This window comes from Sceloporus undulatus, chromosome 5 (assembly GCF_019175285.1).
Source record: "Sceloporus undulatus isolate JIND9_A2432 ecotype Alabama chromosome 5, SceUnd_v1.1, whole genome shotgun sequence".
In the NCBI taxonomy this organism is placed as follows: Eukaryota; Metazoa; Chordata; class Lepidosauria; order Squamata; family Phrynosomatidae; genus Sceloporus; species Sceloporus undulatus.
In genome coordinates this window covers 167,923,598-167,950,184 of record NC_056526.1, presented here as the reverse complement: position 1 = coordinate 167,950,184, position 26,587 = coordinate 167,923,598, and the positions used below count along the sequence as shown (strand labels likewise).

The following is a 26,587-nucleotide window of genomic DNA, read 5'->3' as shown; positions in this document are numbered from 1 at the left end:
AGGTCACCCAGTGGGTTTCCATGGCTGAGCTAGGATTAAAACCCTGGCCTAGGCACTTGTATTTTACTTTAATTTTTTTGGCAGAAATGTTAAAAACAGGGACGTGTCTTTGATTTGCAAATCAGCAAAAATACAAGCAGAAGAGAGCCTATGGTTGCAAAAAGGGTCTGGGGAGGAAGAGCTTCCCTGGCTGCTCTGCCATGCCCTGGGCTCCAAGTCTCTCAGGTAACAGGTGTCTGGTTCCCCAGTCAGTGTACTAAAGGATGACTTCATAGGGGTGGAGCCCTGCTGGGCTGCAGAGGTGGCAGTCAGGTGAGCCAGGTAAGAAAGTGAACCAAGGCAGGCCTTTGAAGGAGACAGCTGACAAATGCAAGAAGCCCAAGCAACAGGCAGGCACAACACACCACCTCTCCTGGGGATCAGTTGAGCAAGTGGGGGGTGAGGACCAGAATCTGGAGATGGAAAACAAAGATCCACCTCTTGGAAAAGAAATCCTGGGGGCCAAGAAAAAGAACCTGCCCTTCTTAAGGCAGAGGCTGTACATGCTGGAGAGGAGGAAGACAGACACAGTGGTGGAAAGCAACCTTTCTGGGGACCACAGCAGCAATGGGACTCTGAGGAGGAGTCAATCTGACAGGAGTGAATACAGCCAGAAATTACAAGGTAAAAAATGAGGAGGGCAAATGGAGAGGTGGACTGCATTTCCCAATGATGAGTGTTTCACAGCCATCTCGTATTCAAAAGTTTGCATGGTAGTAGCAGGTGTTGTCTTACCTTGTGGAAGAGGCTGGTGGGCAATCTTCAAAAAATGCAACTGGGGATGGGGAGGGTTGCAGAGGAATATTTTCTAGTAAAGATCCTATTTAGTCTATCCACTTGACATTTATTTAATTGTAACATCATTAAATAAAAGGGTCTTTGAGGGGCATTTAGTTCATCTCACACTGCAGGGGGGTTGTAATTAAACTCACTTTTACAAGGTCTGCAAAGCTGGACGCACTGCATTACTTTAGTGGAAGTAAAGTTCCCTTTCAAATGTAAAAGTGAAATATGCAGAATTTTTAAGATCATTGAAAATTAAATAATTGGAAGTGATCGCATGAATGATTATCTTCAGGAAAGTCTTGCTTTGGTTTGGATATCTTCTTGTTTTGATCTTAAACAAAGGCTCCAAGGCAGCATTCATTTTCCACCTCCATGCCCTTGAGAAATGGACATAAAGACATTTTGTCTTCCATATATTCCCCTCTGGAAGAAGTGTTTCATCTCTTGAAAAAGTTACCTGATGGTACTTTACTCTAAAGTCATCCCAATTATTTCTCACAAAAATCTGTTTCTGCAGATGTACCAAACTGCATCACTTACAGTTACTAGAGTTATCTAAATTTAACTACAGCTGTAGAAGGTGTTTGTACTTTACACAACACACACACACATTATTATGTTGACTTTCTAGAAGATCAGTAAGCCTCTATAAGTGGGTTAAATTACAGGCAACCATTCTGCTTCTTTGCATGTTTACTTGGATGTAAACTCCACTGAGTTCAATACCTCTTATTTCCAAATACAGGATTGCAACTAAAATGTTTCAGTGCCTACGCACAGTGGCTGCATCTACACTGCAGAAATATGCCAGTTTGACACTGCTTTAACTGGTCTGGCTCAGTGCTATGGAATTCTGGGAAATGTAGTTTGAGGTGGCCCCAGAGCAGTGTCAAACTGGATTATTTCTGCAGTGTGGATGCAGCCAGTCTGATTTCCATTCACCTTGAGGAATGCACTATGTGAAAGTACAGTATAATACTGAACCGGTCTAGTTACACTGCCCTAAAGCCATATCTTATTCCTTCCTCTTTATCCTTATTCCTTATCCCTTCCTCCAGTGAAAACTACCTCTGACAAACAATAATGTGTTTTGTTCTCTCCAGCCTTCCTTCTTGCCACCTTCCCCCCAGCCTTTATAAAGGACACTGTGATGTAGAGTAAATACTGGATTTCCTTATATGCAAAGCCTATCTGGCAGAATGCTTCAGTCATAGAGAACATCCCTGTAACGGATAGGCGAACACCATGTGCATAGTTTGTTGTGTCAAAACTATGTACAAGACCAGCTCTAGCAGACATGCATTGTACTCTTTCCCACCCCATGTCTATTCAACAGTTATACTCCCTGCTTTCTCACAATAGGATGTACTTCCTGGTGCACTCTTAACTATGTGCCAGTACTTAGCTGATCATTAGACTTTGTTCCAATTGCATGGGAACTGGATTTTACCATTTTGCTTAGTGTCCTACTGAGTTTTCTTATATCTAATTGTCTTTGTATTTAATGAGGCTGACGTTCATTCTTTATCCCTAGTCATCATTTACAAAAGGGTAGATAATCTGTAATGTTGTTCAACATTACAACTACAGCTTTACAACTACTTGGCCATGTGTTCTGCTTTACAGAGAATAGTCCTCTCTTTGAAAGCCTGAGCTCAGTATTTGAAGTTCAAATCAATCTGAATAATAAGAACTATAATAAGGGAGAAAGGGGAGCTGAAGATGCCCACCAAGGAAGGGTTCACAGTTAGACAGCAGACTGGGTGCCTAGTCACAGCCTTTCTCACTATGGTGACTTAATTTTGTTTCTACTTAACTTGGAATAATTACTAATATATTTGTAATTATAAATATATGCAAGTATATGCAAGCCTATGACCTCTAATCCTTTTTTTAGGGATACTTTCCTATTTTTTGCCACAAGTGCCTACTCTGTGCGTTGTTGTTGTTGTTGTTGTTGTGTACCTTCAAGTCATTTCTGACTTATGGGGACTCTAAGGTGAACGTATCACAGGGTTTTCTTAGCAAGTTTCTTCAGAGGGGGTTTGCCAGTGCTATTGTCTGAGGCTGAGAGAGTGTCCAAAAGTACCTGGGAGAAGGTCTGCAAGTATCCCAAACTGCTATGTTTAACTTTTAAAGAATAAATAAATAGCTTCCCTTAAATATACATTGTCCCTCCCTTTTTGTGGACTTGGAGTCCACAGTCTTGCTCTTTTCACTCTTCGCGGGACGGACAAGCGGTGCACATGCCATTATTTTAAATAGGATTCGAATATCTGCAAGTCGACATTTTTGCGGGGTGTGTGTCCAGAACGGATCCCACGTGAACTGGGAGGGGCTACAGTATAATGCTTTCAAAATAGTGACATCTTAGGTTAAACATTCCATGGCCGCTCACCAAATTGACTGTAGAGCCCTGGAAACTGTAATCCAAACAGTAAATTTTTCAAGATCTGTCTTTACTTTAAATAGAAATACAATAATCTGACATTGTCATATCAGAGATTATTGTGCTTGCTCGGTTTGCTTATTCAAATACTCAGATGGGAAAATTCAAGGCCCATGTCCTTTCTTTCAGTTCTTTGTCTTTAATCCAGAAGTGGACTTGACACCTCTTCAAATGCTGTAGAGGACTGTCGTATGTCAGATAAAGCAACAAAAAACCCTCTACATGTGGGACTCTCTTCCAGTAGTAATTGAATATGTTCTGCTAAGCATATTCTTTTAACATATCGTCGAGACTAAAGAAAGTTATAGGGCTGGTCTACACTGGCAGGAAACCCCATACAGTACTTGCCCTGTAGTGGCTGAGACCTAGGCACATAACTTCTCAAGATTTGCAGGCAATGCAGGACTTTTCTTTGAAAACCCAGAGGAGAAAAGAATGCCCCTTACCCTGTATTCGTCTGGAAAATCCAGATAGGTGGTAAGGATACAGCTGTGTGCTCAGAAGTACAGGCCCCTTTGCAAAATGCACAATAGAAGCCAGTGGAGCTTTGAAAGCTCTCAACGTGTATATTGTGCATAGATGTTAAATTTCCTGGACTTTGAGAATCTTCAGGTAGCCACATGGAGGAGGTGTCAGCCTCCAAGAAACACTCTGGGTTAGTCTACACCCTGTAGCTTCAGCACAGCTTCCTGGTCTACAGCTTGATCCAAAGACCCTTATCCTGATTGCTAACTGGGGCTGGCTACAGGGATCACACAACTCCCTTGCTGCAATGGCTCCAGTGGCTGCTGGTCTGTTTCCAGGCACAATTCAAAGTGCTGGTTATGAAGCCCTACATAGCTCAGGTCCAGGTTATTTGAATAACCATATTCTCCCTTACTCCCATATTCACCCTTAGTGATCCAGCATGGTGTAGGTTTCAGCTTTGGGCTACAACCCCAGAGAGCAGGTTCCAATTCCTAGCTCAGCTATGAAACCTGCTGCGTGACCTAGGGCAAGTCACACACTCTCAGCCTCAGAGGAAAACAATGGCAATCCTCCTCTGAAGAAACCTTGTCAAGAAAACCCATGATAGCTTTGCCTTAGGGTCGCCATAAGTTGGAAAAGACCTGAAGGCACAACACGCACATTCCCCCTTACAAACCAGCCTTGCTTTGAGATTGCTGGGGAGGCCTTTCTCTATGTCCCACCACCTTCACAGGTGAGAACATGGGACAAAGCTTTCTCAGTGACTGCCCTCAGGCTCTGGAATCTCCTTCCAGAGAAGTTAGACTGGCATCCTCCCTACTTTCTTTTCACAATTAAAGACTTTTCTATTCAGAGAGGCATTCGAGTGACTATGTAAGGCCCATCCTACACAATATGCTGGATATTTCTAATAGCTGTGCTGTTTTGTGTGTTGTGTGTGTTTTAATGATGTATGTTTTAATCTGGTTTTAATTTTTTTTTATTGTTAACTTTTTTAATTGTTGTAAAATGCTCTGGGTCCCAACCTAGGATAGAATATAACAATAATATTAGTAATAGCAGTACAAGTAGCAGTAACAATAATAATATTCCTCATGGCATCAGAGTGTTCGGCATTTGGATTTTACTGAAGAATTTGTGTTGAATAAATTTTGTGACTATCATCCTTTGGAGATAATGAGTAAAGAACCCCATAGCTTTAAAAAAGCCTAATGGATGCAAAGTCCAACCTTTGTTTATTGTCATTAGAAATCAGCATAATACGGAAGAAGAAAATGCTCATGAGTCCACCAGAAACAACTCACAGACAGAATATTATTCTTTTATCCTTGGTAATTTTTCTCTCCTCGTGAAGCTTTCAGCACTAACTAGAGTACTCATATAACTGTTGAAAGAAGCTAAAGTCAGGGGACTGACATCAGATCTTTCTTGTAAAAGTTACATTCCTTTTTAATATCTATTGCAAAAAGTAATTCATCAAAGGACTGGAGTTTTGGATTACCTAATCAGAAATCTGTCACTAAACTCGATAATAGCCAAGGAGTCATAGATTTTCTCCTAGTTCCCTCAAGGTCACAGGGATTATATTTACAGTGTATTATGTTCTAGTGCACTTGAAATTGAGAGATCCCCAAAACTATCTTATGCTAAGAAAAATACTCTCAATTCTGATATTCTGTAGGAGTTGGCTTTTGCCTAAACCTAACAGGAAGAACAGGATTTTGCCTTCTCTTCTCCTTTCCTCCCTGCTGAGTTGAGTACAAACTACTGTACTTTTTCACTTTGAACTGGGTTTTCAACAAGGGAAGTAAGCTGGTGGCAAAGTGGGGTGGGGAGAGGGATGGAAGGTGGAAGAGAGAAACTGGGGCATTTTCATAACAACTGAAAAAGTGGACCAACAGGGATGTAGCCAGGATTTTAGGAAGGAGGGGGGTCCAGACTAAGTGCCACCATCATAATGGGGCTTGGGCTTGGGCGCAGCAGCATGCACCATTCATTTTTCTAATGGAAGGGGGGGTTCGGACCCCAAGGACCCCCCCGCTTGGCTACGTCCCTGGGACCAACAGGTATTCATCAGAACTGTCCCTGACAAATCAGAACATTTGAAGGATATGTAAACTTTCAGCAGCGTAGCCCAAACAAAGAAGTTAAGTTACTTTTTTTGGACCACTAGAATGCCCAGTAGCCATGCCGGCTGGGGAATTCTGGGTGCGCTAGTCCAAAAAAGTAAAAATGTAAAGCTCCAAGTAAAATAGTTTCCTTTGGATTTCCATGACAAGTATCAGTAGCCATGCTGGCTGGGGGATTCTGGTTGTACTGGTACAAAAAAAGTAAACATTAAAAGCTCCAAATAAAGCTGTTCCCTTTGGATTTCCATGACAAGTATCAGTAGGTCTCTTTCAAAAGACATTGGGAAAGAGTGACTTAATATACAGTATATGTAATTCTGCACTCATGATCAGAGTTTAAAGATCAGAGCATGGTACGTTATTTTATGTCGAAACTCTGCACACTGGAGGCTTCCTCTGCCCCTTGAATGGAAGATCCTTCTCCAGCTGACTCATTCTCCCAGTTGAAAGACTGGAAAATCCACACCTGGCTCTGGACCCTCCTCTCTTCCCCCAACTTGTCCCTTTACTGTCCACACCTCCTGCCCAGTGATTGATTGGCACACAGTTGCTGCCAGTCCATAGAGAAGCATTGCTTGCCTAGGGCTTTACAAACTCACATAAATCTATCCTAAAGCCTCCTTTTGGTCAGAGAGAGGAGAGCCCTTTATACCTGTGGAGGTAAGTGCAGAGATTTATGGCTTGGTAACCTTGTAGTTGAGGAATGGTTTTCTTTTTACTATCACATTGCTCTTTTTCACCCTAGAGATTTCAGCTTTGCAAATGATACAGGTAGCTCATCTGGTATTGGCAATGCCATCCCTTGAGGAGTGCCTTGCAGGCAGGTAATCCGACACCTTCAAGGACAAGCAATCTTAGCTCCTGTTGTATTGTGTGATGGCACAGAGCCAAAGCAATGGCTTCCCCTCCCCATCTCCACAGAACTGTAGATGCAAAAGGGACTGCTTCCCTGGGTTTGGAAAATGGGCTTGGTGATATTCGTCCAACTTTCATGCCACAGCTATTTCAGCAATGCTCGTAAAATGCCTGTCATAAGACATACAAGCTCTTGACTGATCGCTGTCCTATTAGATTTTGGATGACGCTGTACTCTGAGGTGGTAGGTTCCGCTTCATAGAAAACAAGTGAGCATTAGGACAGATCCTTATAGCCAGATGTGAAATTGTATATTTAACAGGATGTAAATTAAAGGAAAGGCTTATTTCTCCTTGATAAAGATTACTACTGATAGGTTTGTTACTTGGCATCTGCATTTCCCAACCTGTTGTCTCTTGCTTCTGATTTCCTTTCATCCTTAAAATATGAATCCCATAGTAAGCACTGCTTGGCCCCCACTCTGCATTTCTATAAATGAATAATTATAATGCAACAAAACTTTAGTGATATTTAACTAGACGTAATCCACTCCAGTGCCAGCATACTAGAGCCAAAAGAATGGAGTGCAATGAAATTATATTTACATTTGAAACTTTTGCAACAGAAAATGATAATCTACTTGTGATCATATTCTCATGTTTATTTGTGCTTACTATTTATATTGTTGCTTCTGTAGGAGAGCTTTGTTGTTATAGTTGTTTGCCTTCAAGTTGTTTCCAACTTATGATGATCCTAAGGACCCTATTATGGGGTTTCTTGGCAAGATTTGCTCAGAGAAGATTTGCCATTGCCTTCCCCTGAGGCTGAGAGAGTGTGACTTGCCCAAAGCAAATTCTGGTCTCCAAAGTCATAGTCCAGTGCTCATGATGTTTGACATCCTGTGCAGGAGGTTATGTGTTGTGCATAACCTTTTTGGGAACATGTATTTTGTTCTGAAACAAGGTTCCCTTAGAAAAGGTGGATTTTTAAAATACATTTAGGATACTGAGAATGACTACAGACATTGCAGTGGTATAATATATTGTGTTTTTTACTCACTTATTTCTTCTTCTTGATCATTTTCTTCTTCTGATGATGATGATGATGTTAATAAACAAATAATGTTTGGTTTGTGTTTTTATCATGCATTTCTAACATTCAGCAGGTGAAAATAAACAGATTCATCTACATTGGCCCGATCTGGCAAGAGTTCAAATTTGGTTAAGGAACACCAATCCTGGTATCTATAATTTCCAATACAGTAAGAGGAAGAACTCTGGTTATTTAACACAGGAAGGCTTATTTCATTACACATCAGGAAGGGATGGGGTGAGAATGGAGTACTCACCCACAAGACTTGTGCATATCTTGGTTTATTTGCAGAAATAGCTATGTCCCAACTGGGCCATTATGTCAGAGCCCATGTCGGAAGTTTCTGGAGTTTTGTGCAGGTACTCCATGTGATAAACTATTGGACTACTTGTTCCAATTGCTGCATGAGACATTTAGTACTCCTGGAGTCAAAAGCACATGCACCCACAACATATTTTAAATTTGGCTGGCTCTGGACAGTAAGGAATGTAGAGGTTTCCTGTTTTAACTGAGCCTTGCTTCAGGCAAAAGGATATTACTGGGCTCTGGTATGTTGCAGTACCTGTTGCTTATTATTTGTTCCTGACTTCTCTTTATTTGCTCCTCTCTCTTCCTACCACAGCTCCTGGTTCCCAGTTTTTGGTTCACTTCAAATTGCTTCCCTCAATTAGCCCAATCCAGCTCCTCATAGTTGGGTGCGAATAAGTGGCTTCTATGGTGGTTAGCAGCCCCAGCACCACCTGAAAAATAAACTATACTGCTTAACTAGGACCAAAACTGGAATGTGGTTGCCACTTTTTTGGCCTAGGGAATGATAGATGTTTCATCAGCTGATGCAAAACACGTACAGGAATATTTAAATTAGGAACAAGATACTTATTTAACTAACAGAGAGGGGAGCAAGTTTTTTAGATTGGGTGATTCACAGGATGCATATGCATTGTAGAATTAATGCAGTTTGACACCACTTTACCTGTCATGTCTCCATCCTACAAAATCCCGGGATCTGTAATTTTGTGAGGCATTAGCACTCTTTGGCTGAGATGGCTAAAGACCTTGTAAGACTACAAATCCCATGATTCCATAGGATGGCTACAGCATTTAAAGTACGGTCAAACTACATTTAAAGTGCAGTCAAACTGCATTATTTCTACAGTGTAGATGCACCCACAGGCCTTCGGGGGCTGCAATTTCCTCTACTGAAGTCAAATCGGCCATTGAAATTTGCAGCAACTCCAATGGCACCAGGAGCGGGAAGAGCTCCTTCCTGTGCCATAAAGCGTTGCAGGACCCTGGAACCCAGTGGCTTACAAGGTTCTGTTGCAGGATCAAAAAAGAGCCTTAAACATTATAGTAAGAGATTAATGTGGTTGCTCACTGGTGGCTAATGTCTCCGCGATATGTCTTTGTGGTAGCTGGAAATGAGGGGGAGAGGCTGGCAACCATGAAAAAAAAAGGGTTCAAGGAGTACTTGCAGTCCATGGGCTACATATTGCCCACTTATGGACTATCTATATCAATATGTATCCAGAGGTACCTGTGTGGCCATGTTACATAAGTACAATAGCATCCAAAATCTGCAAAACAGTGATACCAAGCTTGCAACATGTATTTTGTGCATTTTGGTTGGCCAATAAAAGTATCACAGTTTTGTTGATTGTGGGTGTTACTATATTAACTTCTTTTCATAAACATGTTAGCATAATGGGTTTGTTGTTGTTGTTTGCATGCTTGTTATTTAAAAAAAACTCTTTCTACATTTGTGCAGAAAAAATGGCACCCCAAGCAAGGTCCGTGGGACCTGTTGGTTCACCACTGGAAAATGAAGAAGAGCTGAATAAGCGGATGATGGCCCGAAGGCAAAAGATAATTGCAGAAATGGTTCAGACAGAAAGAGACTATCTCAGTGATCTGGAACTGTGCATCAGAATAGTAGTGGAGCCCTTGAGGAGAAAGCAGGTAAAGAAATGCCAGTTGTTCAGGGAATGGCAGGTTTTGATCAGAATACTGGTTCAGTGTCTCTCTGGCAGAGATTGGAAATGATTGCCCAGTTTACACAAAATAACTTTCTGTGTTCCGGTGTGGATGTAAATTTGAACACTGCAACCAAGATTTCTGATAAGAAGAACCCCCAATATGATTCAACTAAAGAAAGTCATCTTCCTGACACACTGAATCTTAAAGGCTTTGATTCACATTGGTGAAACACAGCAAATATGGAGAGAGAGGGACTTAGGGGAGGGGCTAAACGTGTGCCTCACAGCTTACAAAAGTTACTTTTTGGAGTATAATTCCCAGAAGTGGCCATTTGAGTGGGGGGATTCTGTAAGTTTTTGTTTAAAAATCTTCCAAGCTCTGCTTTCTTTTAGGCCCCTGTTTCAAATACAGTGGGCACATGGTATCCTTTAAGACTAACTGCTTTTTATTGTTGCATGAGCTTTCATGGATATAAACCCACTTCTTCAGATGCTTACAGAGTGATAATAAATGCTCAGGTATAAAGCATGTATACAAAGTTGTGGGAGTGGGATGGAATGTCATCCGATCCAGAAGGATGCAAACCATGACCCTTGCCCTAATTTTTCAAAGAGTTGTGTATGGAGATAGAGGTCTTTTGGATCTTTATAGCAGTCAGTTAGTGTTGATGTGTGAAATACTACTAGATTGCCCAAGCTAGTCCACATCTGGGGTTTAAGTTACTTGGCTATAAGCAGCAAAAAGAGAGAAAAACTGAAATATCTTCAGATTTAAGAAGCAGAATGGTTTACAAAGGAATAGACGAGGAACTTGAGATATTAATTGGCTAAAGCCAAAGTCAAGGTATCGGTATCTGTCCTGGGAGAAAGGTAGAATGTAAATAAAATGAATAAATAATAATAATTAAAACATGGGCATAACCAAAAGGGTGAGTGTATGAATGGAACAAGCTACACAGCAGACATGTATAGTGAAGTGGCAAACATTTAAAATTAGACTAGGTCTGGGATAGGAATTTGAAAAATTATTATTTTGGTCTACATTTTTTGGGCAAAAATCCCAAATTTTATATTTCCTAATTATATTTCTAAACTCTGGTCTGGGAAAACCAATGGGCCATTATGGGTAGACCTAATGGCCTGTTACAGACGGGCGTAATAGTATGGACTGGGTCCATACTAGAGTTAGAAAGGGGCGTCACTTCTTGACACCCCTAACCCTAGTACGGACCCAGTCTGTACAAAATGATGGTGCCCTATACAGATGGGCGCCACCATGACTACGTCATGACCGCACCGCCTCCAAACAAGGCGGCATGGGTGTGATGTCGTCCTTCCACACGAGGGCGCCTAGAGCGCCCTTTCCATGGCGCGAGAAGGAGCTCCGAAACGGAGCTCCTTCTGCAGTTTGTGTCGCTGGTGCAGCCTTTAGACGGCAGCACCAGCAACGCAAGGGAGAAAGGGGCCGAGCGGCCCCTTTCTCCTCCTCCCTGCCGCCGTTGGGTATCCTTGGGGCTTGAAGCCCCAAGGACACCCATTTCTAGGATGTGGGGAAGCGGCCTTTTGCCTATTCCCCGCGGCCTGGAAAGCGGCGGATCGGTACCTCAGAGGCTGCCGTTCTGGCAGCTGAGGCCCCGATCCAGCGGGGAAAGGGCTGGTTACAGGCCGCCCCAAAGGGGTGGTCTGTAATGCGCCAATGTCTTCCTTTTCCTGATCGCTTTTCTTTCTGGAGCTGCTCACCGAAAGGGCAGCAAGTCATATTGTCATTTTTGTGTACTCTCAAGTCATTTCAACCTATGGCAACCCTAAGGTCATGAGGATTTCTTGGCAAGACTTGTTCAGAGGTGGGTTACCGTTGTCTTCCTCTGGAGCTGAAAGAGTGTAACTTGCCTAAGGCTGAGCAGAGATTTGAACTCTGGTCTCCAGCATCCTAGTCCAACACCTTATGCCAATACAGTGGTGCCTCAGGTTACGAAATTAATTCGTTCCGTGGCACCGTTCGTAACCCGAAAAGCCTTCGTAAGCCGAATTGCCATAGGCGCTAATGGGGAAAAGCCGCGATTCCGTGCGAAAAAGCCGAAAAAAGCACCAAAAGTTTTTTCGTAACCCGAAAAAACATTCGTAACCCGGAACAATATTTTCCTATGGGATTTTTTCGTATCCCGAAAATTTCGTAACCTGGGTATTTCGTATCCCGAGGTACCACTGTACTTAGTCCAACTGTGAGAAAATACTTTACAGAGAAGCAATACAACTTAAGCTAATAACCCTAGCCTAGTCCAACACACTATGCCAGCACCCAACACTCTAGTTCAACACACTGGAGATTATGGCACTGGGTTCTGAGAACGTTCTCATCACATGATGAGAACGGAACGCATTTGAGTATACCGCACGTATGTGTTCCAATCGGGTTCTCAGAACGATTAAATGTGTTCCAAATGTGTTCCAGGAGGGTCCAGATTTGAATGTGTTCCCAGCGAGCTGAAACGTGATGAAAACGTTCCAACAGAAGTGTGTGCGGTATTCTTATCCGTTCTCAAATCCATTCCCTCATTCCTCCGTCTCCTGATTGGCTGAAAGAATGACAGGCAGGGAGGCAGGGAGGCAGGGAGGCGAGCGACTGCAGTGAGGGAAGGGGGGGGGGGGGGGGGGGGGGGGGGGGGAAGAAGGAGGGAGGGAAGGAAGGAAAAAGGGAGGAAAGGTGGGACAAGGAAGAGAAGAGGAAAGCAGGGAGAGAGAGAGAAAGAGAGAGGGAAAGAGGAGACCAGAGCAGAGAGCAAGAGGGAGAGGGTCTGGCTGCTGGGGGGGGGGGCTCTAGTGTCATGTCCAGTGGGGCTCCTGTGCTGTCACAATGCAGGAGGCAGGGATGCCCAGGACCTTCTCCTCCTTCAATCCAGGAGGGAACCCACAAAAGCTCCTCTCTTTGGAGCACCACACAAAAGCAAGCAAACAACTCCCAGAATTCCATAGCAAAGAGCCAGACAAGAGTTAAAGCGGGGAGGGAAGCTCACAACCTGAAGGCACACATTACATGCACACACACAGGAGCAAAAGGGTGTCAAGGTGCCAAAAAGGGGAAATGGGATGACAGCAGAGGACTCTTCTTTTCTAACCGGTTTAAAGAGCTGCAATGGCTGCCGGGGCTCTGCCCTTGGTCCAGTCCCCTCCCTTTCCCTCCGCTTGAAGAGACCTCCGTGGAGCTCCCTTAAAGCCCAGGCTGCCAAGGAGGGGACTCTGCCCTTGGCCCATCAAGTTACATAGGTTTTATCCTATTTTCTTCAAACATATGCCAGCATATGAAGCCCCAACGTTTTATAGGGGCTTGCCTTCTTTCCCTCCCAAGAGAATCCTCGGACTCCCTTCGGAGGGAAGACAAGATGGGGGGGGGGCGCTTGCCTTCCTTCCCTCCCAAGAGAATCTTCGGAGGGAAGACTTCTCAGTGAGGCTGAGAAGCACTCTCCCGGCCAGAGTCCCTAGGCTTACTGAAATCCCCCACCTCCCTTCCCCATAGAAATCAATCCAAAAACTGAGTTTAAAAGGAGCAGAGGCGAGCCCTTTGGCTCTGCATCTGGGAGAGATTTTAACCTCCGTTTTTGGATTGATTCCTATGGGGAAAGAGGGAAGAGAGAGAGATGGCAGGACATCCCCATAGCCAAGCATCCTCTGCCTCCCCAGAGGAAGACCCATAGGGCTCACTGCTCTTTTTTAACCTCCGTTTTTGGATTGATTCCTATGGGGAAGGGAGGTGAGGGATTTCAGTAAGCCAAGCCTCCCTTTTCCCTCTGTCCTGGGAGCAGCGCCTCTCCCAAGCCGTCCAACCACTGAGTGGCGACGTCATCAGAACACAGCCCACAAAACGTAATACAGCAAACCGTTCTGAGAACGGTTTCAAGAAAAAGGAATCACAGTGCAGTAAACTGCCGTTCTGATCACGTTCTGATCACGTTTTGATTACTAATGCGGTAATATCCGTTCCAGGAACGTTCTCATCACGTGATGATACGGAACGTGCTCAGAACGCAGTGCGATAATCTCCACTATGTCAAGGCCCAACATCCTAATCCAACACACTAAGCCACACTGGTTCCCTAGAAAGTCAAGTTTTTGACCCACATTTGAGCTATCCCACAGACAATATGATCTTTCAGTATGCAAAAAGCATCTTCTGAAACCACTGCATTGCTCAGATAAAGTCACAATGGCTCTGTGAATAGTAACTGTGAGAAAATAGTTTGCAGAGAAGCAATACAAGTCCCAGGAGATTGTGTTTCAGACAGTGAAACTAATGGAAGTGCTTACTACAATTATATCTTTTCATGCAGATTTTACTTTACCATTCTGTTCAGCTTCAAAGCTGCCTGGTTACCATTTAGACAGCACGTGCGGCCTCTTTTCCCCCCTGAGCTACTGAGGTAAAATTACTGAGAATCATAGGATGCTCTGCAGGCAGCAGCCTTCACCTGTTGATGTGCAACAGGTGTGACAGACAAATTGCAACTTGTCAGTGATCTGCATCACAGTTGCCTTCTTATGTCATACTCCATCTTGAAGTTTATGGAGATCATAGCTGCTGCTGTGTCATAAAGCTAATGGATCTCTTTCTTGTCCCAACTTTTTCTAGTTCATTTGGGCTTCAGAATAACACCTGAACTGAGTTTGTTTGACCAAAGGAAACACTGTTTAAAATGCCAGTGGCACAGTGCAGCTTTCCCAAATGTGATATTCTTGAGAGGTTTTGAACTAGAATTCCCATCAGCCTTTCCCAACGTGGGCCAACAAGAATATTGTAGTTCAGAACAACCGGAGAACACCATGCTGGGAAAGGCTGGCTCAGTCGCTGAACTCCTTTTCTTTGGGCCAGTGCAAAAGTGGTTTGTTGTTGTTGTTGTTGTTGTTGTTGTGTGTCTTCAAGTCATTTCCAACTTATAATAACCTTATGATGGGGTTTTCTGAGAGTGTGACTTGGCTAAGGTCACCCAGTGGCTTTCCATAGGCGAGCAGGGAATTGAACACTGGTCTCCAGAGTCACAACGCTCAAATCACTAGACCATGCTGGCTCTTGAAATAACTGGCCTTTAAATAATGTTAAGAGATCAAGTTTGGATTAGTATACTTTCGTTTTCCAGTGACCTCCACATTAATTGAAAAATGCCTCCATTATCAGAGCCTTGGAACAATTACTTTTTTGTATTAGAAAGCTAAGAATGGACACTGGGACTTTTAGTTAAAAATGTAGCTTTCCCAAGCTTTGTCAATCATGGATTTTACATGCAAACCATTGCTAATGTTTAATAATTCTTGTGCAAAAGACCCTGTGCAGGGCAAACCCCATGATAGGTTCACCTTAAGTTTGCCATATGTTGGAAATGACTTGAAGGCACAGAACACACATACAATTCTATACTTATTCATCTGGCAATGTAGAATGTTGTGCTATTAGAAGGGGCAAATTTTATCTGATAGATGTGTAAGTTACTTTTCTTTTAAAATTACCCACAATTGTATTACAGTGGGTCCTTTGTATCCATTGGGCTTTAGTTCCATGACCCACCCACCCCATGGATACCAAAATCTGTGGATGCTGAAGCCCCATTGAATACAGTAGCACAGTAAAATGTCATCCCTTCTACAAAATGGCAAAATGACAATATTTTCAAGCCATGGATGTTTGAATCTGTGGATAAAAAAAATGTGCATCTGGAAGGCTGACTGTATTCCAAATATGAATGTTTTTTTTAAAAAAAATCTGTTAAGATTACTCCTAAAAGGAATAACAGAGTTGAGTTGAGAGTGCTTTATAATACCTAACACACCAAAAATGTTACTGGCCCCTATAATCAAAGATTGCCTCTACCAAGCAATTATTACATGATTCTCTTCCTGTTACTATAACATGCAATTTGATTCTTTGGGTCTGTTTTCTGTAAGCGGCTGGGTAAATACACAGTTCTGTTGCTAATGAATACTAATAGATGGGGATGTTTGAAGGTACTCACTCACATGCCAAAATCAACATTGTTGTTAGCTTCACACGTTACTCCCTGCTGGGTGTTCTGAGATTGCCACAGACTCTCATTGTTCTTTCACCTTATAAGGAAACAGCTATATATTGTACCAATATATTGGGTTTTAAAAATGATTCAAAAGGAACCAGTTTTAAGGAACAGGAGCTATGCCAGTTTTGTACCTGTGATTTGTCTTGCAGATGATAGCATTTTCCCCCTCATTACAAATCTCTTTAGATTTACACGTTCCTCTTTGTATTGATTTTAGTCTGTGGGTCTTTAATTTTCATAAAATAGATCCATTTGTCTGCTGTGTAGATATAACCTCTATAAAAAGGATAATGGATGTGTATTTTAAAAGAGATGGCCCTTAAGGAATAGAATAATCAAGCAGATCATGTGCACACACCAATTATTCCCTTTGGTTTCATCTTTATACAGTATTTGTAATAAAAGTAGAAGCAAAAATTAAATAAAGAGGAAAGCTCTTTTAACTGTCAGGCTGCTAAACATAATTGTAATATATTATAAGATTTCACTTCTAGATGAGGAGTTCAAAATGAGTTATCTACACTAGGCTTCCCCCAACTTGGTGTTCTCCAAATGTTTTGGACTACATGCTGCCTGGCAATGAAGGGTCTGGTGACCATGCTGTCTGGTGATGATGGCAGTTGTAGTCCAATATATCTAGACAGTGCTAAAATGGTAGAAGGCTGATTTACATGCTTGTTTAAGAATCCTTCACTGAACTGTATCAACCTAAATTATATTCTCAGAAAGAAATGCAATGAAATATAGATTTTGTTGCAAATGAGGTGGCTTTCTGGAGTGAAAAGCACACTGTGGAACAAAGTGGCAGAGCAAAAGAAAGGTAAGCAAGAGTGTCCCCTTATTTGCTGACAATGGCTGCCCAATGTTTGTGTTTCCTCAGATTACCAGGTTTGATGTGGATGGCTTATTTAGCAATGTTGAATCCGTCCATCAAATATCAACCAAACTGCTATCATTATTGGAAGAAGCGACAACAGGCGTGGAACCGACCATGCAAGTAATTGGTATGTTTGCAGTCTGCTTTGAGCTCTACTAAGCCTCACGGAATCAAACTAATGGCAATAAAAGGCCCATTTGCCCCAACCCACTTCTTCTATTTTAGTCAAATGAACAGATGATGGGGAAGAGATTATTAGTTTTGTACAGCACTGCAGTGCCAGCTAAAGATTCATGAGTAGAAGTTAACTCTCCTAGATGCTAAAGGAACCAAGATTACAAGACTGTTTCCCCTGCCTTCTGATACTTTTTCACTGAAGTTATCTAAAACAGAGGGGGAATATGCATCCCTGCAAATGGCCTTAGATTTCAGATCATATCACATCTCATGGTTATAGGTTGTGCTGACTAGGACTGATGGGAGCTGCATTCCAACAGCATCTGGGAAAGTGCAAGTAATTTCTAATTTATGGCAACCCTAAGGTCAACTTATTATGGGGTTTTTGTGGCACATTTTTTCAGAGGGAGTTTGCTATTCCCATCCTGTGGGGCTGAGAGAGTGTGATTTGCCCATGGTCACCCATTGAATTTCCATGGCTGAGTGCAGATTCAAACCTTTATCTCCCGAGTCATAGTCCAACCATAGTTCAAACCTTTACACCATGCTGGTTCATAGTCCTTACCCCTAATAACAGTGGAATTTGTTTGGCCAGGAACATTCCAACTATTGCTAAAGAAGAAGCCCAAACAATTCTGATTTCCATATTTTCAAAGAACCCAATTTCTCTTCTCTTCTAGGTTTCTTTTTATAACAAGCCCTCCCCCAAGTTTAATGTGTAACATCTGCAACAATCTATTTTAAAAACTAGTGAGCTTTTTCTTATCTTGCCCAGCAACATCCCTTTCTCCCTGCTGCTTCCTTTTCTGTTTTTTAAGCTTAACATCTAGACTGATTAAGAGTTTCTGTGAACTCAAAAGCTTAACTTCTTTGTGACATTTTAGTCAACCCTAGTAAAAGGATTATCCTACTATTTTTTCCAACTGCCTTTTTTTTGCATGGAATCCCATGGTGTAATGGATTGAGTGGTGGACTTTGGAGACCAGAGTTCGATTCCCAGCTCAGCCATAGAAACCCACTGGGTGAGCTTGGGCAAGTCACATGCTCTCAGCCTCAGGAGAATGCAATGGCAAACTTCCTCTGAACAAATCTTGCCAAGAAAACCCTGTGATAGGTTCGCCTTAGGGTCCCCAGAAGTCAGAAACAACTTGAAGGCGCATAGCACACACATACACACCCATGCCCTCCAGTACTTCAAAGATGAAAAACAGAACATGTGTGGCCAAGCAGCATCAGAGGGTGTTCAAGATGGCAAAATTTATTAAAGAGGAAGACCAGATGATCTAGGAAAGACTTCAGCAGTTTGCTTTTGTCTGAGCTTACTGGAAGGCAAAAGTCTGCCCCTCTCCTCTTTCCCCTGCTGATTTAACTGAGTGTTTCACTTTAAACTCAGTTTGTAGCAAGCTGAGGACAAAAGGGAAACTGGGACATATTCAAAGTAGCTGAAAGGGGGCATGACAGAGCATTAATCAGATCTGTCCCTGCCAAATCAGGACAGTTGGAGGATATGGAATCCTGTTGGATGTCATATAAATGTATAAGTCCCTTTACAGGTGATCTTATTTATTTTGCTTGTATTCAGTTCTTGGAAGTATAAGCAAAGATTCACAAGTGTAACCATTTCCCATGGGCCTAAATTCTATTGTTAGAATGATAGAGTAGGGGTGTTGAATCAGTTGGGCTTACCTTCATGTTGACTCACCATTGAATGGTTGATTGACTGGGTCTATTCTCATTATAACTAACAAACAGATTTATGTTCATCAGTCAGCTTCACACATTCTTACATGACGAGTAATTGTTCAGCAGTGCCTCCAGTGTACCACTTTATTCACTGGGATTGCAGGAAGAGGTGCTGTGCATTCCCCATTGCACAGTGGGACAATACGTTGCCACAATGACAGAGGGACTTTGGTGGGAAGGTAACAGTATTTGGTTTAGTCAGGCTGGCCACATGACCACCAGCATCATCCTCAGACAACACTGACTCTTTGGCTTAGTAACGGAGATGAGACCACTCCCTACATTTGGTTATGATTAAACATTCATGTCAAGAGGAAACCTTTACACTTTACCTAATGTGTGATTATAACTTTTATAATGTGAATGTAACTTTTGCTAGCCATCCTAAGTGAAAGGGCTGGGTATGAAATTGAACATCCACACATGCTTCTGCATGCTGGAGTGACACATTTTCAGAAAGGCTGTGCCAATGCTTTCCAAATATTAGACATACGCTTGAGTCAAACCTTTGAGACAGACAGGCTCACTTTTATAATCCTGGTTTGGTGGTCAGGAAAGGTGAGAAATTTATGTCCAGCTACAGAATAATTGCTCTTTTGCAACATCTGAGAACAGTTTGATGAATTGCCCCAGAAAATGGTTGATGTTTTTGGAGATTTTTTTTTAAAAAAAGGAAATGGTGAGAGCAGTTTCGAGACAGAATGCTCTCTTTGCATTTCTGAAATATAAAGGACATAGCTCCATTTAACCATATCCATATACACATAATCTTTGTGAAAGAAGCACACTTAGCCCTTATCAATGAGGTCCACCTGTCTGTACTTTACCTTCATCTTAGTCATTTAGATGCAAAGCAAAATCAAATGTAATATACTATGTGAAGCCATGTTTAGTACTACACATGTAATAGGAAATAGGTGCATTCTGTCCAAAGCTGATTTCCTCACACAGCCCAGCAGGACTGCCATTTTCTTTCTATGTCTTCTCCTGAGACTTTAGCAGAAGCTTTGTGTGAAGAAACCAAGCAGGTGTTTTCTGTGTGTTAGGCACTGAAGGAGGGAAGACACACATTGGCCTTAGAAATTCAAAAATGAAGTACAAGTACAATGAGAATGTTCAAAATTAGATGCAGGTGTAGAAAGGAGAAGTATAAGTATTTTAACAGGTATGAACTTTCTGTAACTTCCTAATACAAAAATCTAAAAAAAACCAGAACACTCAGCTTTTCTTCCTCTTTCTGTACCTCTTTTTTTTGCTCAGAATATAAGGATGTAGAAGAAGAAAAACAGGGTATCTGAGGCCAGCCATAAAAAGAGATGTGTTCATATATTTTGAAGTGGCCCCTAAAATATCTGACAGTCTTTGGCTTTTGTTTTTGCTTTGCATTTTAACAGGGCAAGTGTTTTCACAGATTAAAGAGCCATTAGAAGATGCATATAAGGTCTATTGTTACCACCATGATGATGCCCACATCCTGCTGGAATCTTATGAAAAGGATGAAGAAATAAAGCAACATATAAGAGATTGTCTACAGTCATTAAAGTAAGAACTTTTCAGATCATTTGTTTATTGCCCAGCATGAAAGAGCTGTTAGGGCTGTCAATGAAATATTGCCTATAAATCCAGAATTTTATGGGATTTACTAGGACTGCATGTTTATGCTGCTTTCCTGGAAACATGAATACATTTTTCTGCCTTTAGATCTAAAATGGGGGGGGGCTGCTACAAGATAACATCAAAACAGGCTTTCTTGAGAGGTTGATTCAGGCAGGCTTCATCTAAAACTCAAGTATTCCATCTTTTTAATGTTCCCAATATATCTGTATCTGTTTTAAATTATCACCATACTGAAATACTTAATCCCTTTTATGGTAAACTGTACATAAATACTTAACCCCTTTTATGGTAAACTCTACATCAATAAATAAACTTTCCCTCCCTTTTTTTCCTTCTAAAATCTGTTTCATTATGGTTTTTCCTGTTATAGATTCCATTTTTGGGAAACTTTAGGAAGAGATTTATCTAGAGCTTTAGTCATCTGTGTATAGCCTATAAGAATCTAGAACATGTGCAAGAGATGTTATTAGCAAGTTGCCTCACAGTGAATATGGTCCAAGAATGCTGCTGTCTTAAGCATTAAGTGTTGCATTAAGTGTTGTTTTATGAAAGAAATTACCCTTTTTTTCACGAAGCATGTTTACGGATTCTCACTTGACTGTTTTGGGCATAAGGTTCAATTTCAGTGTAATGTTATAAAAACTGGTGAGCTTTGAGCTCACATACAGAATCTCCTCTTTTGGTACATAATTTGAGAGCCTTCACTGTAGTATTAGATTAATTGTACCTGTAATAAACTGACTGCAAGAAACATATTACTCATTATGGAATTTGGCATTTATCTTACAGTCAACTAAGCTGTCCCTATATTTGAAAAGAAGTGGGATCCTAAAATGCAGACAGAGAGATTTATACCATCTTAAAGTGGGATTTTATTTTTAGAAGGATTTTATCTCCATTAAAAAAATCTATCCAAACTGGCTTCTAATTGGCTGGGTTTGTCTGTTCCATCACCTTAATTTGTCTCCACCAGTATAGTTACTCCAGTTGTCTTTCTGCAAACTTTGCACCAGGCAGTGACAGGTTTCAGGACTGGAGGAATTCATTTGTATTCTCAAAGGGAGAACCAAATTTTATGGCTTTGCTTTTATCACCTTTCTTGCTCTTGGCAAGCCCATGACAGTTGTGCTATATGTGGCCTGATGAGCCTAATATAATAGTTTGCAGACCCTTCCTCTCATACCATCTGAAGACATGTGGAGCATGTGACTCTAACTTCTTCACTCTTCCATCACCACTTCCCCTATAAAATTTCTGAAATTTCTGATGAAGGAATGTTTGGTTTCAAAAGCTTGCACAGAGATCATTTGCGCAACCATTTTGGTTGGCCTAGTAAAGACATCAATTACAAGAACTTGGACGCTTTGGAATGCAGCTTGCTCTGTCATTCAAATGCAACAAACTGAGGTTAATATTAACTGTGATTTGTTGAAACAACTCAGTATCATTCAGCCATAGTTTCAGCAGCTGCCTTGTTTTAACAAATCATGATTAAGATTGGTTGCATTTTGGCTTTGGTTGTAACACTGAAATCCTGTCTGCATGGTCCAAAAGGCCCATTCTCCTCCCTCCTGTTCTGGTGCTATCCTGTTCAGATGAAACATGTCCCAAATTCCAGCTCTGATGTGAGTAGTCTGGATGACATCCAGAACATTCCACACCAGAACTGGTGGATAACACCATTAAAATGATTTTAAAACATAACTAACTCCAGATCTTCCATCCCTGTGCCATGATGGTTATCTGCACAGGCATTCCACTGAACCACCTGGTGCATCTGCCACCATCATGGGTCACTCACTTTGAGGTCAGAATGAAATGCCCAGACACGTCATCAAGGCTGGGCGCCTCATTCTGACCTCAGAAGAGAGCAACCCATGGCAGCAGTAGATGTGCCAGGTGATTCAGCAGGATGCACTGGGCAGATCAGCAGGGCACCCATGTCCCCAGAATATCCTGGCCCATGAAGACAAAGCTTGAATTATGATAAACTGAAAATGGAGGTGTATATTTCTGATCTCCTAACTGCAGTTGCACACAGCACCAGAGACACTAAGTGGAGAAGCATGCAAGAAACTGAGGCTTGTTGTGGCTTATCTTTATAACGCTAAACCATAGTTGGGCATTATGTGCAAATGAGGTCACCAAGTTCAGTGTAAACAGATTTAGGACCAGGTTGTTGATGTTGCTTTTCTCAAGAGAATGCTAATAGCTTTGTATTTTTTCTTCTATTGGCAGAAAGATATATGAAGAAAGGTAAGTACCATATTTCTTTTTATTTATTATATTCCTGTCTTTCCCCCTCATCTGAGAAGCTGCATATATGGCTTACTGCAGAGTTTGAAATATTATTCAAAGATTGAATATAATGGACTTAATTATTAGTTTTTGAAATTTATAAAATATTAACAACACAATGAATGTAATGTGTTATTTAATTTTTAAAAATAAGATTTAAAAATAGAGAAGTGATTAGTTTTTCCATGGCTATTTCAAAAACAAAAATTTAGGAATAACATATAGTAAGTGTGTGAAAAGAGAAGCAGACCCTTTATGTCAATTTATGTGGTTTGTGTAGGTTTCTGTAGACACGTGGGTATAGGGAACACTCCCCCGTGCCATCCTATCCAAGCATGGCTTGAATATTTGCAGTTTTCCGATTTGTGGAGGGGTCCAAAATGAATCCCTTGCAAATCAGGAGAGACAACTGTATATCTATGCTCAGCTTCATGCCCACGTCCTATCACTAAAATGACAACTATATTGACCTGGCTCAGTGTTATGGTACTTAACATAGGGGACAGTGTTGTATACCTATAAAAACAGTTTGGAAATATTACTGTTTTGGACTACAGTTGCCAGACTCCTCTAGTCAACATGATCTCTGAGATCAATGGGTCACTCTACAGTTTTAAATCTTTAAGGTCACAAAATGTGCTATCATACACAGCTGTGTCTTCAGTCAAAGCTAAACACACTGAAAGCTATTGAAAATAGAATTACCTTGTAGAGTACTCAAGTCCATCCCCCTGACTTTAGTTTCAAAGCTCACCCAAGTGCTGTCTTCACTACAGAATTAAACGGATTCTCCAGGCTTTCTCTTCTCAGAGTACCTTGATCCCTTTTAAGTACCTCACCAGACTACAAATCCCAACATTCCTTAGGATGGAGCTAGGATGATTTAAGTGATAGGAAGCTGATATTGAAATTTTAAAAACACTATCTCACAGTGCAGGTCAGCTAATGATGTAAACAGGCATCAAGTGGCATGTCTAGGTTCAAATTAAGCTCAGGTGGCTAGAAAATGCAGCAACTCTACCTTCTATTGTCTTTATTTCCTTATCCCTTATCCTTCCATCTCGGTTGTTCATTTATGCTTTACTTCACTTTACCTGACATTTCAGGGAGCAGGAATTCTCTTTTCCTCCTTCAATGTGTTCATGCATGTATAACAAAATACTTGGATTGATATTCTATGTCATATGAATGAAATATAATAATGCATCAATAGCACAATTGCACATACGTTGCTCCCTCTCAGGCAATCTCCGTATACCAGGTGTGATGCAATGGCCACTTAATGGATGGAGAAGTAGAGCAGGAAACCACCCAGTCAGCATTTGGCTGAGAGCTAACATTGCCCTCCTGAATCTTTGCAATGTTCAAAACAGGACATACGCATGTATATGACTAAACACAGGCATGTCGCAAGCAGGATTCCAGTCTTGAACTCAGAAACTGGCAGCGTTAACCTGGCAGTTATGGATCCTTTATTGTTCTAGTAGTGAGATGGGCCAAGGTAATAGCTTGCTTCCCTGCTGTTCTGCCCAAAACCACTTGCAAGCATTTGGTGCTTGCAAAACTACTGCAAGCCTCCCTTTTCATATGTAATTGAAATTAATCAGTTTTTAAGATAAAATAACTTTATTAGAACTCTCCCAGAGTTCTCTTAGCATGCTCACCAAGTTCTTTTCTCAGGGGGGAGCTTCTTCTGTGTTTGGAAAAGTGACAGTAAGGCCCGTTACAGACGGGTGTAAAGTATGTCCCCAGGACGTACTAGGATTAGGAAAGGGCGTCCATTCCGGATGCCCTAACACTAGTACGTCCTGGGGACGTACAAAATGGTAGTGCCCATTCTACATGGGCACTGCCATCTTGACGTCGTGGGCGCCTAGCGTCCGCATGTCACGCGGCAGAAGTGATGCCACGAGTGTGCGACTAGCGACTTGCGGTGCCACGTCCGGGGCGCAAAAAGAAGCTGCTTTTTGCGGCTTCTTTTTGTTGTGTCCGGGAATCACGCAGTTTGTCCGCTGCGGTTCCCAGATGCAGCAACCAGCGGCGCTGGCAGAGTGCCGTTTTTGAGCGCTCTGTGATGCGCCTCCGATGGACATGCATTATTATTCACTCTATGCATCTGAGGAAGTAGACCAAGTCTGTGGAAACTTATGTTGCAATTTCTTTTGTTATTCTCAAATGTGCTATAAGATCCCTTTGGATACTGATATATCATATTTACCACATTACCACACTACACTCTTATAGTGCTGCTATTCCACCTTTACTGCTCTGGTTGCCTCCTGTTGCATTCTGAGGTTTGTAGTTCAGTGAGACTAAGAGCTCTCTGGCTGAGAATTCTAAATGTCCCCCCTTAAACTGGAAATCCCAGATTGCAACAGGAGGCAGCCAGAGCAGTTAAAGTGGAATAGCAGCACTATAAGAGTGCAAAGCATAATCTAGATAGTCTCAAAGGTGCTACAAGTTTTCTTTGCATATTGATTTTTCAGATTAAAATGGCTATGCCTCCAAATGTTATTGCTATAGATTGCTGGATTGATATCCTTCCACAGAGGTGGAAGGTGAAGTAAAATAAACCATGTAGGCAAGTGTTTCTGGGATCAGTTAAATAAAATTTAGAAATGGAAGACAGAAATTCTGTGTGAAAGATGTACGTGAAGAAACAATGAAAAAACTGTGTTCTTGTATGTACAAAAGACAGAAAGAGATATTGTGAGTCAGAACAGCACAGATGCACCACAAATTGCTTGTGCTGCATTCTGATAAATTAATGTGCACTTATCACCTTCAAAAATAGATGCCATAAACTGTGAGTTGTGCTCAGAATGTAAATTGGTCAATAATTCATAAGCAATTACCTTTCAGAGGCCAATTTGCGAGCAGTCCTGTTCTGGCTGAGCAAGGGGATGCATGAAACTTTCCAGCCTGTACAATTGAGGGACAATAATAGCCTCTGTTTCTTTTTTATACCAATTCTAATGAGCACTTCAGCATGTAGATTCCTGTACTGGAAACACATGGCTGCAAGACATTTCAGCTTAACACTAACCCTTTCTCTGTGCTCTGCACTGAGCCATAACAGAGAGAGTATGTTAGTGATTAGCAGAATAAATACCTCCATGAGATACTATAAATAATTTTGATTATTCAGTCATTCACACATGTACACACATGCATAGACACACAGAGAGGCAGGAGCAACAAAACTAGGAATTTTTGATTATATTTTTTATTTGTATTTAAACAGGGAAATATACTTTATTATGAGGTAGCAGCTCCCCCAAGCTGTCAAACTGGCTAGCTAATTTTAGCAAAGTGCTTCAGGGATGAATTGTCTCATCCAAAATATTCTTCAGCACTTGTCCCCAGTGAGATTTGTTCCCTACACTAATATAATGTGCCAGAAAACACATTTCAGGTGGAGTAGATGCTATAGGGAAAGGGGAAGGCAAAATAAGAGCATTGAAAGAATTCACACACACCCCAATGAAATTTTCAGAGCCAGCGTGATATAGTGGATTGAGTGTGGGACTATAACCCTGGATACCAGGGTTTGAATCCCTGCTCAACCATGGAACCCAACTGAGTGACCTTCAGCAAGTCATACTCTCTCAGCCTCAGAGGAAGGCAAAGGCAAAAACCTCTCTGAATAAATCTTGTCAAGAAAACCCCATGGTCAGTTTGCCTTAGGGTCACCATCAGTCAGAAACAACTTTATTAAATAAAGGGATATTTTCTTCTGTTTTGTTCGTCTACATATTTATCTGTCGTATTTTATGCTCCTGCCTAACTGACCGTTCTCTGGGAGGCTTATAATTAAAAAGCATAAAACAATTTACATACAGAATCCAACAGAAACCCATAAGATCATATCCATCACAAAAGTCAATAATAGAACAACACTCGCACTTCAGAATGAAACGTGTTGCTTTTAATTCTTTTTAATTAGTTGCTTTAAAAGGCCTGGATGCACAGAAAGGTGTTTTTCTGGTACTGTTAACATCACAGGAATATTGCCAGGCATA

General features: G+C 41.5%; 1 protein-coding gene across 1 annotated transcript; it reads left to right on the top strand.

The window, feature by feature from the left end:
• The first annotated feature begins 458 nt into the window (after positions 1 to 458).
• LOC121931514 (rho guanine nucleotide exchange factor 38-like) lies at positions 459 to 20,196 on the top strand. The gene is made up of 4 exons (XM_042469359.1): positions 459 to 663; positions 9,587 to 9,777; positions 16,734 to 16,857; positions 20,045 to 20,196. The coding sequence occupies exons 1-4, from the start codon at positions 459 to 461 to the stop codon at positions 20,194 to 20,196; spliced, it is 672 nt and encodes a 223-aa protein (XP_042325293.1).
• The last annotated feature ends 6,391 nt before the right edge of the window (positions 20,197 to 26,587 follow it).